Source organism: Lissotriton helveticus, chromosome 4_1, assembly GCF_964261635.1.
Source record: "Lissotriton helveticus chromosome 4_1, aLisHel1.1, whole genome shotgun sequence".
Classification (NCBI taxonomy): domain Eukaryota; kingdom Metazoa; phylum Chordata; class Amphibia; order Caudata; family Salamandridae; genus Lissotriton; species Lissotriton helveticus.
In genome coordinates this window covers 18,698,485-18,718,842 of record NC_136063.1, presented here as the reverse complement: position 1 = coordinate 18,718,842, position 20,358 = coordinate 18,698,485, and the positions used below count along the sequence as shown (strand labels likewise).

Genomic DNA, 20,358 nt, shown 5'->3' with positions numbered 1-20,358 from the left:
TGACTAAAGGAAAAGAATGAGAATAATAATAAGAGGTGGAGCATATGGTGCTCTAACACGTAAAAGTACAGAAACAACAAAGAAAACACTTTATCTGCCAGAAGTCCGATCTCCACATCATCAGATGGGTGTCAGTGGTGATTTTGATTTGTGTCTGGGAGGGTGTGACTTATTGGGTTGGTTTGATTTTGACCTCATAGCCTATTGCTTGGTCATGTCCAGTTGTTGTGGAAGGCATGTATTGTTGTCACAGTGCCGGTAAGTATTCATGTTCATTCCTTAAGTGAGTTAAACAATCCCTCCAAATTACTTATGTCTTCAAAGTCTGTTGTTCGCTCTTTGTTTTTGATGAGCATGATAGACACATCCAATTAACGGTATCTAAATCCCAATTTTATGACCCAGTGATCGCTCATGGAGGAGTCATGTTTCTCTGCATTGGTTATGATGTAATTATAGCATGTTGACGCCTACTAAAAGAGGCAATAATCTGCCTGAGGTTCTTCTTAGGTTGAGTGTTGCATAAAGTTCAGTCTGTGTACTCGTTTGACTTCCAATGGGAGGTAAAAATCATGTTTAGGAGTCCAGAGAGAAGGTTTGTCAGGAATGCGACCATGTTATCTCCCTCCATTTTGTCAGGTATGTCAACTAAATGCTATCTTGATGACTTCTGTCCTCCATGTCTGTGCTCTTCCTTTGTGAAAACCTGGCTTTTTTCTGAGGCATATTTGTAAAGTTGTCCCCTCTGTTTGTGTGTTGGATGATCCGCTCTAGCACCTTGATGCCCTTGGGCTAAGTTGCGCTTTATAAGATCACATTAATACATTCATTCATTCATAGGAACCAGTGATCATGTTGCCAGTCTATACATGCATCAATTTTCTGTTCTTCTAAGGGTAATCTCTCTCCTGTATCTTTGCAAGCATTTTGGAACAGTGTAATGTCTGAGTGTATTTACAGGATATCTGCTGTTTGTCATTCGGATCATTTTACCAGTCACCGCCTCAGTGAACAGCATACATGTATCAAGGAAGAGTAGTGAAAGTCTACCTGACAAGTTGGGTATCTTATTCTAGGTGTAGCACCGCAGGGTCAGGGAGCTAGAGAGCCCAAGTGAAGGTGAGCTGTCCCATGACAAGGTATGTCCACCAGCTCCCTCGGAACACATGAGACGTTCAACTGGTATCTGTGGGGGGTGACTGTGAAGAGGGCAACACTGTGGTCATTGGTAAAAATGATGCCCCCTGTCAGACCTTGCGCTCACTTAAACTCTTGCTGTATAAGTAACTTTACAGGGCCTCTCTACTCATTGTGGCTCTCACTGTTGATTCCCAAGCTCCTGCAGTATTGACAGTGTGCTGCTTGTCATTACGTTGTGCGATCATTCATGGCAGGTCAGTGCTCTGAATGGGACGTGTCGATGACCCGAGAATCATTGCCAAGAATTACAAGATTTATTTGGGTGGGGTGCCTCAGGTAAATGTAGAAAATATGGGGCCTATTTTGCCTGTTCCAGAGTACTCCAGCCAGACCATGAGGTTAGTTTAGGTCCAGTCCCTTTTCCATGGCCCTGAGGACTAGTCGACCCCTCCTGTTCCAGGAATTGCCCCTCACCTCCTCCAGATGATCTTCCATGGTGCTGCCCCATATCGCAGGTCAGTGGTACCTTCTCTTATCGGGATCCGGTTCATGATTGGCTCTGATGCGCTGCTCTATTACCAAGATGGGGCTCTTTAACAAACCCTGTGTCTGTGTGTCTCACTGGAGGACAGTATACTTTCCTCCAATTATCAAATTCTCCTGTCTTGGCCTTCAATAGTTCATGACATCCGTGCCACGTAAGGGACATTTCAGTAGTAGCTGCTGCTTCTGTATTGTGAATGGTGTCCCTTGATGTGGGTCCATCTGTCCAGTCTTTGAAGAATGGAAACCTACTTAAAATATCCACCTGTATTCCTTTTTTGGTAAATACACACCCATAATGCTGGCTTATATTCCACGGGACCCCCAGCCCAAAAGATCTCTACAAATCAACAAAAAAAGAGAGGTCTGTGGTAAGACAGTGACCACTAGAAGGAGCAAAGAGATTGGGAGAAAAGCCAATACCTGACCCAACTTAGGTAAGTAAGAAAGCCCTCACACACCGACCTGGTCCGTGTCATGCTTCATCATCGGGCCCCACCAAAAAGGTATAGTACCTTTTTGGTGTGCTGCGACGCCAGAGTTACTGCGGAGCAGGTTTCCTGAAGTAGATGTGCAGTGAGAATACTTAAAAGTGTCTAATGAGTATCAAAAAAACGTATTTTAATATTAGATCCCTCAGACACAGCTAAAAGTTATGCGATTGGAATGTTAGCCAAGTGTAAAAGTTTGGTTAATTCCAATTATTCTTAGTATCAGTCGACATGTTTCAGCCTATGAAACGGTGTTAATGTACCAGGCATTCTTCAGGACTCATGTTGTGTAATAAACCCTGGTGGTATGAGCGCTCTAAGTCTCACCCTTACCTAGGGACGTGAGAGTAAAAAGAAAATAGAAAAGGTGAAAAAGTGCAAAAAAGGGGAGAGCGGTTGCTCATTCCCAGTCACTCCTGAGTTAGGAGGATAGCCTCACTTTTCAATGAGATGCAAATTGCACCATGGGTCACAGGAGGGGGGTGGAGGCTTACTTGGCACACCGCCCTCAAAGCCGGACACCCGTGTGGCACCTAGCTGTTCCTCAGACTGGACCCCGAAGACCAAAAGATCTCTACTCCCATGTTGCAGAGGGTCCCCTGCCACGGGGCTATACCACGGCCTCCATCCCTTCCTCATTAAGCAGCCCCAGACTTAGTTGACCTCAGAGGGTCGGCACCTGCCACTTTGCTCACAAGGGATCTCAGGCATCCTGCCCTCTGCCTCTGATCCTCTCCCTGCTCTCCAAGTGCTCTTGGAGGGGCTTCCAAGGGGCCCACTCACCACCTGATGTTAACTTTTGAGTTAAAGACGCTCACTCCTCATGTGCTTAAGTCAGCAACTGGACACCAAAAAAGAGGCTCCTTCAAGCGCTAGTAGAAAGCCACCATTCACCCAGAGCCTAGTTCCACGCCCTCACTAGTGAATGTATTTGAAGAGCTGTCAGTGGAGATTATGAGACCTATAGCTGCGGTCTTAAAAGAGACACTAGACAAGATGAGGAAGTGTCAAACTTCTGCGTCCCTTCTCCACACAACATCTTTCTCTCCAAGGGCAGGCAAGTCTACATGTGCCAGTGAGCTCTACATTTCCTCATTGTCTCAAAATGTCAACAAGAGAGTGGAAATTCAAAAACAAACAACATGCTTTGTAATAGTATTGTGCATTTTTTAAGGAGAAATCAATACTCCATAATGATGCCGTCTATTGTCGGCTGGCTGAGGTAATGAGCCTACTTTGTCCATGCCCTAAAATGTCTCTGTCTGTTGTGGCATGGTGTATGTGCTAAAGTGTGAGTTAAAAAAAACACTCAGCATATTGGAATAGACACTTTTTACTTCTTTTGATTTGAATATTTACGCTGCACAGCTATCAGTCCGAAGGGAGCATCCTGGCACTATACGAAAGAAGCGAAGGTGCTCAGGTAGGCATGAGACAGGTTTCCATTCCACTAGCGAGGAATAGAATGCATCTGTGGCCCGAATATCTAGGTTCTCATGCTTTCCTAAATAGGCTTTCTGATTCCATCACCCATAGTTGTTTGGACATGAGGTTCCATACTCTTGTTTCCCAAAATGCAATGGATATTCCTCCTTCGGTTTTATACATAAAGATTGGCGCTCCTTCATGGATGGCCAGCCAACGCAGAGTGTGGTGGTCTGTAGTGGTCGATGACCGAGGTGGCATTTTCAGCACCAAACGGTTCGCAGCATGCTGCACAACCTGTCGCTTTTTTTATTACTTGTTTGTTCGTTCCTGCGAAAAAGGCTAAGGCTAGTGCAGTAGTCTCATCTAGATAGAATAAATGCTATAACTACAGTCTTCCTTGCGGAGTAGGGAATGAAATAGGAAAACTTTTGAGAGTTTTTTTAAGGTTAAAGCACATTGCTGACATTGCCAGAGCTTGTGGCCAAAACGAAGGAGAGACATCAAATTTTACCCCAAAGTTCTTGGTGATTTCTACTGTATTAGGTGGAGCAGGAGCATCTTCTGGCCAACATTGGATCGAGTTGAAAGGATTGTCCTTCCCTACCAATAGGATCTTGGTTTTATCTGTATTGCATTTAAGATGGTTGAGTCTCATCCACAGGATGACCTCTGTCATGTATTGCTTAAATTTAAGGTATTTTAGTTGTGTCTTTGTCTAGGGACAGAATCAATGGCGTATCATCTGCATATGAGGTTGTGTCAATGTTAAAAGAAGATATTAGCAAGATCAGCTGAGCCATATAGATGTTGAATAAAAAGGGACGAAAGAAGAGCCCTGCAGGATTGGCCTAGGGCACGGGTACTCATAGTACGGCCCGCGGGCCAGCAGCGGCCCGGCAAGCCTTCCGTGGCGGCCCGCGGACCATGAGACATAGTACCTGTGTTTACAAAGACTGTCTGCAAACACTCTGCTGCTCTGTGGGGGCCAGGCAATTTATTCCGGCGAAGCCAGAGTGGAGCTGCAGGGGCGCCAAGAGGGTGTGAAATACAGCAATGCCCCATTCACAAGCAAATGGTCTTTTTGAAGACCTGTGAAATGCTCGGGTGGGGCTGTGTGTCTGTGCGCGCTGGGAAAGCAGGCTGAGGAAGCTGTCTCAGCCCGGGTGACACAGGCAGGGTGGGGTGACAGAGGGAGGTAGAGGGACAGAGACAGAGGGAGGGAAATGGAGACAGAGAAATGGAGACAGAAAAAGGGAGACACACAGACAGAGGGAGGAGGGTGACAGAGGGATGAGGGTGAGGGAGTGCGGGAGGCACAGTGAGGGAAGGGGAGTGAGGGAAGGGGAATGAGGGAGGGAGTGAGGGAAGGGGAGTGAGGGAAGGGAAGTGAGGGAGTGAGGGAAGGGAAGTGAGGGAGTGAGGGAAGGGGAGTGAGGGAAGGGGAGTGAGGGAAGGGGAGTGAGGGAAGGGAGTGAGGGAAGGAAGGGAGTGAGGGAAGGGAGTGAGGGAAGGGGGAGTGAGGGAAGGGGGAGTGAGGGAAGGGGGAGTGAGGGAAGGAGGGAAGGAGGGAAGGGGGAGTGAGGGAAGGAGGGAATGAGGGGGAGGGAGTGAGGGAAGGGGAGTGAGGGAGTGAGGGAAGGGGTGTGAGGGAAGGGGTGTGAGGGAAGGGAGTGAGGGAAGGGAGTGAGGGAAGGGAGTGAGGGAAGGGAGTGAGGGAAGGGGAATGAGGGAAAGGGAATGAGGGAAGGGGAATGAGGGAAGGGAATGAGGGAAGGGAATGAGGGAAGGGAGTGCGGGAAGGGGAGTGAGGGAAGGGAGTGAGGGAAGGGGAATGAGGGAGGGAGTGAGGGAAGGGAAGTGAGGGAGTGAGGGACGGGGAGTGAGGGAGTGAGGGAAGGGGAGTGAGGGAGTGAGTGAGGGAAGGGGAGTTAGGGAGTGAGTGAGGGAAGGGGAGTTAGGGAGTGAGTGAGGGAAGGGGAGTGAGGGAGTGAGTGAGGGAAGGGGAGTTAGGGAGTGAGGGAAGGGGAGTGAGGGAAGGGGAGTGAGGGAAGGGGAGTGAGGGAAGGGGAGTGAGGGAAGGGGAGTGAGGGAGGGAGAGAGGGAAGGGGAGTGAGGGACGGAGAGAGGGGAGGGAGTGTGGGTGAGGGAAGGGGAGTGAGGGAGGGAGGGAGAGGGGGAATAGGGGGAAGGAGAGTGAGGGGAAGGGAAGGCGAGTGAGGGTGAGTGAGGGAAGGAGAGGAATGGAGAGGGAAGGAGAGAGGGAGAGGGAGTGAGACAGTCAGAATAAGGGTGAGATAGGGAAAGAGAGGGAGTGAGAGGGAGTGAGACAGTCAGAGTGAGTGAGACAGAGGGAGACCGGGGAGGGAGAGAGGGAGATAGAGGGATGGAGGGAGGGAGGCAGAGAGAGGGAGAGAGAGAGAGAGAGAGAGAGAGAGAGAGAGAGAGAGAGAGAGAGAGAGAGAGAGAGGTGTGTTTGCCAGGTCTGGTAGCTCAGTGGACGAAGGAGTCTGCTGCAGGGACCTGTGTTCAACCTCATGGTCAGTTTTTTTGTTGCTCTAGCCCCGCCCCCCCACTGACCCTGCCCCCACCGGTGCGGCCCTCGGACACAAACCACACTGTAAATTTGGCCCCCAAGAGAAAGTTTGTGAGTACCCATGGCCTAGGGTCACTGTTTGTCTACGGTTGGTAAGAAAGGATTTTATCCAGGCCATTTCGGTAGAGGAAATGCTTTGTTTGATTTTGAATTGAAGAATGTTATGCAAAATGGTAACAAACACTGTAGATAAGTCACAACAGGATCAGTATAGCATTTTTTCCTTTGTCTAAAGTTATCTTCAGTGTATCTACTACTTCCAGTAGTGCAGACTCAGTTTAGTGTTTATGACAGAAGCCAAATTGGCGGGGGTGTAATATCCTGGCTTTCTCAAGTAAGTCAGTGAGCTGTCTGTTAAAAAGTCTTTCTGTGGTTTTACCTAGGATGGGTAGTAGTGATATAGGACAAAGATAGGAGAATGTAATAGGGTCTATGTACTGTTTTTTCCACTCGGTAGGAAATATTGCTGTATATAGGGATTAATAAAGTTGTTAATTACTGGATTCAAAATGTCTACCTTTTTGTGAAGAACTACAGGGGAGTATGTGTCAAAGGGGGATCACGATTACAAGCAACAATGGTTTGTCTTGACTGATCCAGTGAGATTTTCTAAAAGGCCTGGCAGGATGGTCCTATGAATGTAGGAATAATGTATTTATTTATTTAAGCGACTTGCAAAGCACACAAATACCCTTAGAAGCCTCGGTGCTATGGACTGAGCAGAGGAACGGCCAGTGGCGGGTGGCATGTTAGTTAAAGAGCCATATCTTTAATTGTTTGCGGAAGGTAAGTAGGGTGGGACTGGTCTTAATATAAAGGGGGAGCATGTTCCACAGCCTGGTAGTGGTAACAATGAATCTTCTATTGCCTCAAAAGGGCTTTCTTGTTACAGGGAACAATCAGCAGGTTAGCTGTTGAAGAACACAAGGGTCTGCTGGGCATATAAGAACATAGAGTTTTTTTTCAGAAATGCAGGTCCCGTGTTATGGATTGCCTTATATGCAATGCATAGTGCCTTGAACTTGGTTCTACTTCTGATGGGCAACCAATGGAGCTGTCAAATCACCTTGGCTATTGATTTGAACTTGGGGATGGCTAACACTACCCTGGCTGCTGCGTTCTGCACCAGTTGTAACTTGTTTAGGACTTTTTCCTGGGGGTTGATAAGTAGACTGTTACAATAGTCAACCTTTGACATTACTAATTTACTGATGAGAGTACTGCCGGCACTGACTGAAAGAAAAGGTAGAAGTTTTTTTATCATCCTCATGATATTGAAGGATGAGGAGACACCTGCATTGGCGTGGTGTAAAAATGAAAGTTCATCGTCGAACATAACACCCAGGTTTCCAACCTGTGTGACCGGGACAGAGGTGAGCCTAGCTTAGCTGGCCACCAAGTGGGAGACCAGCTAGGGGAAAGATTACCAAAGATCAATACCTCCGTCTTGTCAGATTTTAATTTGAGGTAGTTGTTTGTCATCCATGCTCTAATGGCTAGCATTCCCTCTTGGAAGGTTGTCGCAACTGCTGTTCCATCGTTATGTACCTCTAGCACTAGTTGTGTATCATGGACGTATGATGTTAGGGCCATATTGTGAGATTTGATGACCCTCGCCAAGTCCGACACATAGATATTAAACAAGGTTGGACTAATCGATGAGCCTTGCGGCACCCCACAAGGGAGTGCAAATGGTGGAGAATTGAAGTCGCAGAGAGTCACTAGCTAAGTCCGATTAGAAAGGAAGGAGGCCACTATCATTTATCATCCTGATTTCATCAAAGCCTTGATGAGGGCTTTTTTCTGTGCCATGGCCCTTTCTGAAGCCAAATTGGGTGTTGTCTAATAAGTTATTTTGATCAACAAAATGGGCCAGCTGAGTGTTCATGACCTTTTGTGGGGAATGGGATACATGCAATGGGTCTGTAGTTTTTTGTCTTTTTGGGGTCAAGGTTATTTTCGTTAGTAACGGCTTGATGACGGTCTTCTGTCAGATGGAGTGGTAAGTGCCTGTCCTAAAACATTGAGTTACAGATGTTTGCTAGGTTGGAGCCAATGATGTCAGGGATTAATTTTAAAGTGGAAGGAGGGCAAGGGAAATTGGGGGATCCTGATTTGACAGTGGTGAGTAGGTCATGATCTGTTCTGGAGAGAAGTGGCTAAAGTCTGAGAAATTAGGTGTAATTTTTGTTAGTAATGTTATTATCAGTGGCTCTGTCTTCGGGGATGGGGGGGGATTTTGTCGTCTTTGGAGGCGTTAGGCCGATTGCCTGAGTTGGTGTGGGCTGAAAAGTTGGCGTAGATAAGGCTGACCTCTTCTTGGAAAGAATTAGCCAGTGAGTTGCAAAGAGTTTGGGTGGCAATTGTGGGGAAGTTTGTCCCTGATAGCCTGGTCACTACTTGGAAGAGCTGTTTAACAGAGTCTTGCACTGTTTCAATTTGTTTAAGGTAGTAGTTACTTTTCTATGTGATTAAAAAAAGTTTGTATTTGGTCATTGCCTCCCTGTAGTGCATTTTTTCTGCAGGGTCATAATCTCGACGCCAGCGACTTTCTTGATTCCTGCACCGTTGTTTCTCAAGTCAAAATCAGGGTATACATCTATCAGCTGTGTGTGTGAAGTTTTACATTCTTTTTGGATGTTAGTAATTTTTGATTTAAAGAAGATCGAGGTCTAGGGCCAGATGTAGGAAGGCCATTACCGGTCGGTAACGCCCGAAATCGGCCGTTACCGACCGGTAATAGGCGTTTCCATTGTAGGTGGCAAATTTACCGAATTCAGTATTTACCGAATCATCATTTACCGAGTCGGTGTTTACCGAATCGGTAAATGATATGTAGGAAGCACTATGAAGAGTGCTTCTGTGCTTACAGGATTCGTTATTTACCACCAACTATTAGTTGGTGATAAATAACGAATACCTCTGTAAATGCAAATCTGTGCATTTACACCTGTGCCATGTCACAGACATACATGCCCTCAAAGTGACACACTGCCACCCTTGACTCTTTCCCTAATACGATTTGGTAATTGACATTCATTCCTATGGGCCTCCTGGCCCATAGAAATGAATGGCAATTACCGAAATGGTAATTACCGATTCGGTAATTACCGAATCTTAACGATTCGGTAATTTTTACCGATTTTTTATCTACATAGGATTTACCGATTCGAAAATACCGAATTGGTAAAATTCCCTTAACTAACATTTGTGGGTTAGTAAAGGATTTTACCATTGTGAAAATCATTTTCTGATCATTTCGAGTATCGAAGATCTTGTTTGAGAAGTACTCTCTTTTCTCTAGCTTAATTAGTAGATGGTATTTTTTTCTGCTTCATCTGAAGCGGTTAAGTTCACCTGCACTGTATGCTCTTCTCCATCTCCGTTCCTGTTATTTGCACTGGAGGCGGAGTTCTGCTAGTAGAGGCATATACCAGGGTGCTGAAATTTTGTTTTTTTGTGCATTTGTAGCGTGCTCTATAGGCAGTAGTTGATCACTAATCGCTGTTATCCATATGTGAAAGCTTCAGGTGTCATCTAAGGTGTTACTTGATACGGTGGGTAGGGTAGCGCTTGCCAAGTGAGGCAATGCTGAGTTAGCTAGCATCTTAGCCCATTTACAGTTTCCTAATAGGAATGTTTTTTGATTAGAGGTGTAGATTAAATGTGGGAGGTTAATGTTGAATGAAATCAGCATACAGTCCGACCAGACTTGGGTCACTCGGGTGCTGACTGTTAGAGAAATTAAATATGAAGATATACTTCATCAATGTTGTGCCCAGCCTAGTGGGTAGGGACTGAGAGCAATTGGTAAAGTCCAAGAGTGTTTAATGTTTCAATGAGGTTATCTACTCCAGGATTGCTGCAGTATTCTAAATGGAGATTAAAATCGTCTAGAAGAGTAACATTTGAATCCTGGAGCATAAGGTGGCCTAACGCATCACCTCAGGCATGCCTTTTGGTGTGTGTTCAGTACGCCAGCGGTGTTGTGTTTCCGGATCATGTCCTTATATAGGCACAACTCACATTGACCTTATTTAGGCATAGAATCCCAGTCGTTATTTAGGCATTGCCCATGCAAGCCAAAATACAGGCTTGGTCAACTACATCCGTCCATCCCACGTCACAACGACTTAGAAACCAGACTCTCAAGCCATTGGGACTTTCCCTGTTTGAATTATTGATTTCTCCAAGAACTCATTTATTATGCATGAACTACTATTCCTTAGGGGTTCATTCATGACGGCTCCTCTGCCCATCTTTATGTCAATGCTAGCATTCCTAAGCACCCTCCAGGTATAAATATACCTTCCTTTACCAAGGCAAACCACGGCTTGCTTTGGCTCGGCTCACTGCGGCAAGTTCGTAAGAAACCACAACCAGACGCTGTCATCCTCCTCGCAGAGAATCCAGCATCCAGTGTTCTGACTCCCTTCGCAGTGCATTAGAGATTGAGATCCGGAAAGAGTTTCCCACCTCTCTTATTCTGAGGTATGGAGCAAACTAGAACCTAGAGGGACTCTTGGCAATACAAACTATAGTTAAACTATACTATAGAAAACAGCACCTACTTCTTACCTCGTATTACACATAGATTAGGTACACTGGGGTAGAACTATGTAGACGCACCAGACGAGTATTCAAATTTTTAGCCTGTGATATTTATATATGTATATTTGAATATATGTCAAAGCTAAAAGACAATGCTATTGCAGTATTATTTCGTCTTACTGCTCATGTTGTACGTATTATATCTTGCATACTGTCTTGCGATTGTAACAGCTCATATCACTTCCATGAGAAATACGACTGTTCAATAAACCCTTTTATTGAAACGGCCATCTATCTATTTCTGTGTAACTCTGAAGAAACTAAGCATGCACGATTGACTGAGTGAAACTGTTATCTACTGTTTCCACAATGCTGAGACTGTTCCGATTCTAAGGGAAACAAAGTTGTTATGTTTATGTGGTTGTTAGAAACAAATCCCTTCTTTTTATTTAAGAGGTTTATAGTGATCTCAGAGTTAGCTGGCACACAAAGTAATTGAGTTTAATTAACTTGATAGAGGCATATTGACCTTAGTCCTATGGTGGCAGATCCATTAAATACTGGTCCTTGCCGACCACTAGAGTGCTGCAGCACAAAGATGGCAGCTCAGAGTGGGCCTTCCTTCTCCCGAAAGGGGAGGGGACAAAATGTCAAGATGAAATGAAGGAAGTAAAATGGAGCATCTGCAACTTGAGACCTCCCTGTGATGTGCAGGCAATAACTAACTCAGATTCAAATTGAAGGTACGCAGAACATCTTCATAGTCATTTCCCCCAAACAATGTTACTATTTTAAAAGTTTGTTTTCAAAGAACTAAGTCACTATTTAAAATCAAGAATCGAGCAGTAGCGTTTAGAGCCACCATACTAAGGCATGCACTCTAATTCTAGCTTCTTCGGCTATAAGTACCCTTAAAACCCAAGGGTACATTGCATGCAGGTTCACGGCTGATATGCGGGTGTATTTTGCCTCAAGTCTCCCAGACAGGGAACCATGGTGCAACGTGTCTGTTATTTGCACACTTGTTTTTATGCAAAAAGAGGCGCCTTCCTGCACAAAACCCATCACAAGAGGCATTTTACTCATTCTATGTTTGCTGTAGAAGGCAGCAAACGTTGAAAGGGTGAAAAACGCTCAGGGAAGGCATTTTTGGTGCTGCCCCAGGTTTATGTGATTTTGTAAATCTGGGGCAGTGTAAAATTCCATGGTTGTTGAGTGGGAACACCCACAGCAACCCCCTGGAACGCCTCCTTGATGTAAAGTAAGGCAAGGCAGCACTTTTCTCTATATCTATGAGGCCATGCAGAGCCATACCTCATAGATATTATTGAGAGGCCTGTGCCACCACAGAGTCATGAAAAGATACGCTGCGACAGTGTTGGCCTCTTGTAAATGAGTGACACAATGCACAGGTCTAGTAATTTACCAAAACCCACACTATTCTACAGCAGTCAATGGAAAAGAATTTCTATTCTAGGCAAAAGTAAAGTAAAAAAAATCTGTGCCTCATGAGTTGAACATAACATTTGTTTCATTTTCATACAAAGGGTGGTGTTTAATGCTACTGTTCTTTGGATGGAAGACTTTAGCCAGTAGGCTTCTCAAATCATGTTCTCTGTTATTTCAGTGCCTGCCTTGGATGAGACCCCGAATGGCTATAAATGTGACGAGTGTTTCACGGGCCAGTCCTCGGGCTCCTGCACACCGACTGGAGAAGTCCCGTGCACCGGGGAGCAGGACACCTGCACCATCTTCTCCGGAAATGCAGTCATACCTGGTGAGATAAACTGATTTTCATAGTTATAGGTTATATTTCCCACTGCACCAATCTTGGTTTCTGGTCCTATCTGTCAAACTAAATGCTGTTGACGCTAATTCATTTTCATTTTTTTCATGGAATCCACCTGAATGTCTTCAGTGAGCTCAGTTACATCAAATACAAAGTAGAAATCATGTCCCATTGACCAAATCTACCCTGATGATGGGGTATTTGTATAGCTCAAACCTAGACAAGAAAGCAATGGAATTCTGTACAGGGTCGGAGGCAAACTTAACCAAGACTAAGATTTAGAGGGTTTGCCAAACAGAATCTAAGACAGTAGATGCTAAATGTACACCCATGGAGTGTGGTGCATTCTCAGATTCACCAAGTCTGGTAAACCAGGAAAAGCTTCAAAAGGCTATGGCTTTCCTTTGAAGGTACAATACGAATAAATATCTTTATTTTCACTCATTATTTCCTCTTTCCACATGTGCTGCATTCTTCAGCACACTTACAAAGAGGATAACACCTTCAAAAGGTGTCTCCTCATTCACAAAAACAATCCTGCCTCCAATGCAGGCACCCTTGCACCATGAAGCAAGGGTAACTACTCTGGCACTAGGCTGCCCGGAGAGACAGCAGGCATGCACCATATCTTTTGAAGTTGTCTGTCTGAGTTGCGCCACATCAACGTTTGATACATCTGACCCATAGATTGTGTGTATCTCAGTATCCAGATAGCTGCTGCTACCCTACACTAAAACCAGGTCATCAGGCTCCTTTTCATCCTGCTAAAGACGATGCACACACCTGCTGAAGCATGTAAGTGATATGGCTACCCCTTCCTAAGAATAACACACACTACCCACAGCAGTCAGCTTTGCTCCTCTTATGTGTGTGTTCGGCAGATCTCAAGTTAAGTAAGCCACTTTCTGTATGGCGAATGTTCATTTGTTACCACCAGAAGGCCACCAATTGTTTACATTCTTATTGAGTAATACCCTCTCCCAAAGTGATATGGGATTTGCAGAGTTCAGTGATGGGGCAGTTGAGGTGGGAAAGAATGGCGGACATGTCACTTTTAGTAGCGTAGACATAGCCATGCTGAACACCATAGTGCCAGTCCAGAGCTTGCTAATACATATTGGACCATACGTATGGAAATAGAGTTTTATGATTCTCAAATTGAGATTTTCAGCAAATCACAATTTGAGAAACGTAAAATGCAATGTATGTTGGATTTGCTAATAGAATCCCACATATTTCTTGTTTGTGAATTGCAAATTTAGATTCGCAAATAAGGAATACCTTCCCATTCATTCCTATGGGCTAGGAGCAAATAGAGAATCGCAAATTAGGAATGCAATTTCAGGGGGGGCAGTGTGTCAAAAAGGCACCCTGTTGCACCCCTGAAATGTCCATGTGTGCCCTTGTGTCACACATACATGCCCTAAGTTTACGTATGTGTGCCACATGGCATTTTAAACAATGCAAAATAGTGAATATTTAAGTTGAAACCGCAAATTACCACCAACTTGAAGTTGGTGAATTTGCGATTCCTTAAGGACAAATTGCATTTAAGGAATCTCAATATGCGATTCCTTTAATGCAATTGCAAAATGGGGAATCGCAAAATTTGCAAATCCTTATTTTGCAAGGGTGTTTTTGTTTGCTAAATTTCACGCTGCTAATTTTCAATCGCAAACATTCAAATTCTGCGAATTTCAACGTTTGCGATTGCAAATTGGCTTCATACATATGGCCCATTGTCCCTCATCGTCTGACCAGTTTTCCAGAAAATGACATGGAAGGGAATTCCGAATGACAATAGTGTCACTGAGTACGGTCGGCGCACAACTGGTTTAGAGGACTCATCCCACCCGTTCAATGAGTTTCTATGCCTCCCTTGCCGAAAGCTGTGTCTTTTCAAATAGGGCTAATGCCAGTGCTGTGATCTTTTCCTGTCTAATATGAGTGCAGCACATTAACTTGGAGCGTGATGAAAGTAAGGTGGTGGTGGGCTATGGTAGTGACCATTAGCAAGTGAAGCTGGTGAAGTATACAGCAGGAAGAAGGAAGGCCAGTATATTTTGGTAGTGGACTGCTGTGGTGGTGTCACAGAACCAATGAGCAGGAGGTGGAGAAGGGAGTGTGCAGGGTCAAGGACATGGGTAGAAGAGAGGCAGATCACAGTATTTGTGAGGTGCTGTGGGTGCACAGAAGTGGTGCAAGTGAGGGTAAGCCTGAACCCCAACATTATCTAAGGGCATGTGAGATTGTAGGCAGATCAGGGGGATTTGGCACAGGGAGGTTAAGCCAATAAAATGCAGAACAGACAAAGTAAAAAAAGGTGGTAAGGGTATGAGTAGTAAATGTATGTTTCTATCTTACGAGGTACCCGTCAGGGATGCCCCCTATCCCCTCTTCTATTCGCCCTCTCATTGGAGTCTTTTTTGTCCGCACTTCAACTTCAAAATCAGATCGTACCCTTTAGATCAGGAACACAAGAACTAAAAATAACTGCATACGCTGATGACATCGCGATCTACACTGAAGATGTCGCAGAAGCATTAAAGGGAATAGCATTAGAAGCCGAAAAATATGGTAAGGTGGCGGGTTATAAATTAAATCTACTAAAAACGCAAGTAATAGCTAATTACACACCTGCAGTGGCTGTGCCTGAGATCTGCCACTCCGCCACGTATCTCGGGGTTAAAATCACTGCTAAATTACTAGAAATCAATAATTTAAACTATAACGAACTAATTAAATCAACCAGCCTATTGCTAAAAAAATGGCACAGATTACCTTTGAACCTAACTGGCAGAATTAACTTAATCAAGATGAAAGTTTTGCCCAAATTTGTATACTTATTTCGGTCCATACCATTAGCATTAAATAATCAATTCTTTAAAAAACTTGACGGAATACTTAGCAGCTTTATTTGGGGGTATAAAAAAGCAAGAAGATCACTGGCCCTTATGAAAAATAATACGAACTATGGCGGACTCAATTTTCCTGATTTCAAACTATATTTTTGGTCTGCTTTTGTAATTCGTCTTCGCTCCTTATTAAATGAAAGAAGGACTTTATTTTTTCATTTTTTTACATTAAAATCCGATTCGAACATGTTTCTGTTCCGAATTAACGACCCCAATTATTACAAAAGGGTTAGATTTAAGACTATAAGAGACTTAATAAAGATCTGGGGTAACATACTTTCTTTTTGCAATACCAGCTTTTTTCACCCCAAGCTTCCGCTTTGGGGCAATCCGGGCCTACCAAACATTTTTTCTGACATTAATACTCGCTGCTGGCTAAGATCGGGTATCACGGTTCTAGGGGATTTTTATGGAACACAAGGTTTTTTAGATTTCAATACTCTCAATTATTATATAATCTATCTGAAAATATGAGATATAAACACTTACAGATACACAACTACCTGATTAATAAAAAACAAATATTGGAGGTCACTGAAAGTGATATCTGGACATGTCTATACTCATCCAAAAATAAATCCACAATAAGCGAAGCATACAAGCTTTTTACTGGATTTAAATCAAATGATTGTATTAAACTGGCTGACAAATGGAGCAGAATGTTGGGGTCAAATATAACACTGAAACAGATTGAGAGTTCTTTAATAAATATCAATAAACGAGTGCGATCATCAAACCTCAGATTACAACAATTTAGAACAACCTGTATGCTGTACTACACCCCGGAAAGAATCTCAAAATGGCCAACTAATAACATTCATAGTGATCGTACAAAATGCCCTAAATGCTCTGCCGAAGCAGCTGATTTAGCACATATCTTATTCTCGTGCCCGAATCTTAAAACTTTCTGGCATGATGTAGAAAAAGTTCTTAAACTGAAACATATTCAGCTGCCTACATTTACGGCCACTTCTGTTTTGTTAGACACTTACCCGGTATCTTTTCCACAAGCCGCTTTGGCCACGATAATAATGTCCTGTGCTAAGCTAACTTTGGCCAGAGCTTGGATTAGTCCAGAAATACCTAAGGTCTGGGATTGGTGGGCCCTGGTAATCGAGATATACTCAATGGAACTAGCTCTAGCTAAGATCAGGGGCTTACAGTCATTAAAAAAGCATGAACAAATTTGGGGTACTTTTATAGATTGATGATGCTTCATTTTGTTTAATTTTTTTTTTTTTTTCTTTTCTTGTGATACAGGGGAGGGGTGTAGAAAATAGTTCGAACTATACTATTCGCATCAACGTTGAAAAGAAACTGATATTATTTTTTTGTTCATCTATTCCCAAAATACCATTTCATGATTTAGCTGTATTTGTTTATGCTTTATATGGAAATAATTTATGTATGTCAAAATTGATCACTTATGCCTTAATTTACTTATTCCTTGTACGCCTGCAAACAATAAAAACATTTAAAAAAAAAATATATATATATATGTTTAAGTGGTGATACAGTATCTGTTTCATGTGTAATGATACCCCTCTGGGAGACATCAGATGGCATGGGGTACTCATGATGGTCATGCGCTTAAGAGATAAGTATAGTCAGTGTGCCATGACTGGGGGGAGAGAGGAGAAAAAATTATACAGTAGGTCTCAAGTAGGTCTTGGCACATTAGTGTATTTGCAACTTCAGGCCAACTAGACAGATGGCAAACAAGAAACTGTCAATGTATGATGATGTATACAGGCCATTCATAAAGATGGGGAAGAGCGGAAGGCTTCCAACCTGAGGTAGGAGAACAAGTGCAATAACAGAGACATGGCAGAGTATAGCAACTTTACCAGAACCATGGACGTCAATACTATCACTAACAGTAACATTAACATCAGCATCAAGATTAACATTGTGGTCCCCTAGAAGGTCTCACTGCACAAACCAATGTCCCTGGGGCAGACATATATCTAGAAACACCTTCCTTCTAGTGCTGGTCTCTGATTAAAAGTCCACTGTGATGAGCATCCTGTAAAATAAGAAGGGTTTGGGCATGACATTGAAAACAGGCTATCAGCAGAGGAAGTCTGGTGGATACAGTAGAGAAGTAAGTTGTATAGGGCCAAATGCAATGTGCCCTCTGAATTTCCAGTTGGGGCTAAAGGACAGATCCAAAAAGAATGTGCTGGTGTCATTGGGTTCTAGATATTCTGGTATTCCATAATAGCAGATGTTAAGCTGGGGCGAACAGTCTTCAAGGTCAACTTATATTTTTGGGATTGTTGTCCGGTTCCAGGTGCACCAATCAGTGTTCTGCGTTGACTTGCTACCCGTCCACTATGTCCACTCTGGCTTGAAAAAAGCTTATGCTGCCCTATATGGTGTCCTATATGGTGTCTAGGGGGGTTTTCTGGTGATGGTGATGCAGAGGCCAACTTCTTTCCCTCCCCAACTACACCCTTGAAAAGTAGTTGGTGAGAGGATTTATACGAGAATATTGTGTTAGGAGCCGGGTTCAGTAAAAGATGTAAAGAGGCAAGGCCCAGGTGCACAGTGATGTGAGGCAGGTGAGAGACATCCATCACTGTCCAGTCCAGGTGGGGTTAGACAGTGTAGCTGCCCGGCAGGCTGCCAATGCAGGAAAGTGTGAATCAGTCAGGCCAAGACATGTAGTGCAGTAGCATCAACAAATAAAGGTGCATCATCTCAGGTCCTGACACTCCAGTGGGTTGGCCTTTAAAAGAGACTCAGGAAGGAGACCAACAATGGGCTGGGCTGAATCCCTTCAATGAGAAAGGGATCCAGTCATTGGTGATAGTGTCCCAGGTCCAGCACCGAGGTAGTGGAGAGGGTCTTTTGAAGAGATGCCCAAGAAAATGGTGGGGGACTGGCCCAACTTCAACAAGGCCCAGAGAATTCCAGGTTGCACCATGGTTCTGATATTAGAGCTGCTCCGCTGTGGTGATAAGACTTGTGTCCCCAAATTAGCCCCTTGAATTGACTTGTATGGTTCAGCTGTGATAGACAATGCTGAAGCCAAAGGACATAGCCCAGCAGTGATGGGAGGTAAAGACACTAGTCCTGCCAGCTCCAATCAGCATTAATGGATATTGTTAGGAAGCACCGGCAGCAGTTACAGATGCCCAGCAGGCAGCAGACTCTATCTGAGCAGCAGAAGCAGAGCCAGATGTGGAGAAGTAGCAGTAGTGTCCTCCAGTGCTTCAAGGCCTCAGGGCCACAGTGGCAGGTTCGGCTCGGTGTAGAAGAAGGGACCATGTTGTACTCCGAGGCAGTCTGAGCCACCCAGAGTGGAGCAATCTACGACTGTAGAGCGACTCAGTCCCACCTAAACAATATAGATCAAGAGAAATGCTTTTCATATTACTTGTAACTGTCCTGCCCGTTGGGGAAAGAGATGATAAGATACAAAAATAGATGACAACAATATAATTCATTTGCTTCCTGTAATTCTTACTTTTCTATGGTGACTAAATGTCCGTCATACAGTAAATCCCAAGGGAATACACCACACAAGATCAATACTCTTAGTAATAATGGGACACAACAGTAGATAGTAAGTGGCAGGTGATCAGGATGGGGATTATACAGCTTTCCTAACACCTGTTGTCCACTCTTGCGAGCACAGTGAGCTTCATACTCACCATGGCAGGTTCTGTAATTCACCACTGGACACAGACTCAACAGCCAGCCAGCAACAATACCAAGAAATGAACCAATTCCAACATTATCATCATATGTGGTGTGTCTCAGCTGTTTTAGAGGTCGGGTTCTCCCAAGTAATTCCATAAATGTAGGGAAGGCTGTGCAACTTCTCTAGGGTGAGAGTCCAGTAAGTCTCCACCAAATTTCATGTTGGAGCCACAGGGTTGTTCTTGCTGTACCCCTCGCAGAAAGAAAGACGGTTCATATCTATTCTCATTTTGCATCAGTTGCAGCCTAGAGGACAGCAGTATGATGAACCACAAGGATGGATTTTTTTGTGAACTCACGCTGATGAGCTCATCACAAAGGTGAGGTAGCATAAAAAGATATACAAAAAAAATAAAAGAGTTTTATTTTCTGTCATGAATGAGGTACAGATCATTGCAACATCTGCACAAAAACAAGTGAGCATTCTTGGGTTTTGGAAATCAGTTGAATTAACATGTAAAGTGTTAAAGCGTTAAGGGTAAAAGAACAAAGGTAAACAAAGTTTTTAAAAACATTAAAAAATATAAAGATTGCTTAGATAATCTCCCTAAAAGAAAGTGAGGGATTGATATTTATAGTTGACAGTGCCCCTATTTCCCACCATAAGCACATGCATAAACATTTTGTGACAGTTTTCAACAGCTACCAGTGTGTGTATTAGTGGCCAATGTGAGATCTTGGGATCTTTGGACCTTGATGGGCCTGATTTCTCTCCTAGATGGAGAAAATATTTATGTAGCAGCATTGCTAATGAGTGATTATTGTCTGTGTGTTTTTTCCACAGGTGGAACTCTGCAACCCTATAGCCTGAAAGGATGTGTTTCTCGAGATTACTGTGACTTATTCTACATACCGGTGACCCAAGTCTACAGTTATGATTTACAGTGCTCACCTGCCAAGAAGCTGTGAGAGCACTATTCACACCTCTGATGCAGTCCCACCCCACCTTAGTAATAGTCAGTAGAAACATTCCTAAAGCTCTACAAGTACCTGCCATGAAGAGGAACACTATAAGATTGAAGCAGGTGAACTCATGTCAGCCTCCCTGGGACACAGAATACAAGGAGGCACAGTACATAGTAGTGTTTTCTCTGCCATGCTGTTTATTTACCCCCGGCCTCTATATTCAGACATACATAGCGCCGGGGTACCTCAGAGGGATTTCTCTCCTTGGTGCATCGATGGTTGAACCCCTGGCAC

At 43.9% G+C, this 20,358-nt stretch overlaps 1 protein-coding gene across 1 annotated transcript in view; it reads left to right on the top strand.

Annotated features, from left to right (window-relative positions):
• Positions 1–20,084, top strand: part of LOC144826909 (uncharacterized) — a 38,349-nt gene extending 18,265 nt beyond the window's left edge. The window contains exons 4-5 of the mRNA XM_078685368.1: positions 12,374–12,523; positions 19,943–20,084. Coding sequence (XP_078541494.1) covers positions 12,374–12,523; positions 19,943–20,067 — 275 coding nt within the window. The 3' untranslated portion in view covers positions 20,068–20,084. The remainder of the gene's footprint in view (positions 1–12,373; positions 12,524–19,942) is intronic.
• The last annotated feature ends 274 nt before the right edge of the window (positions 20,085–20,358 follow it).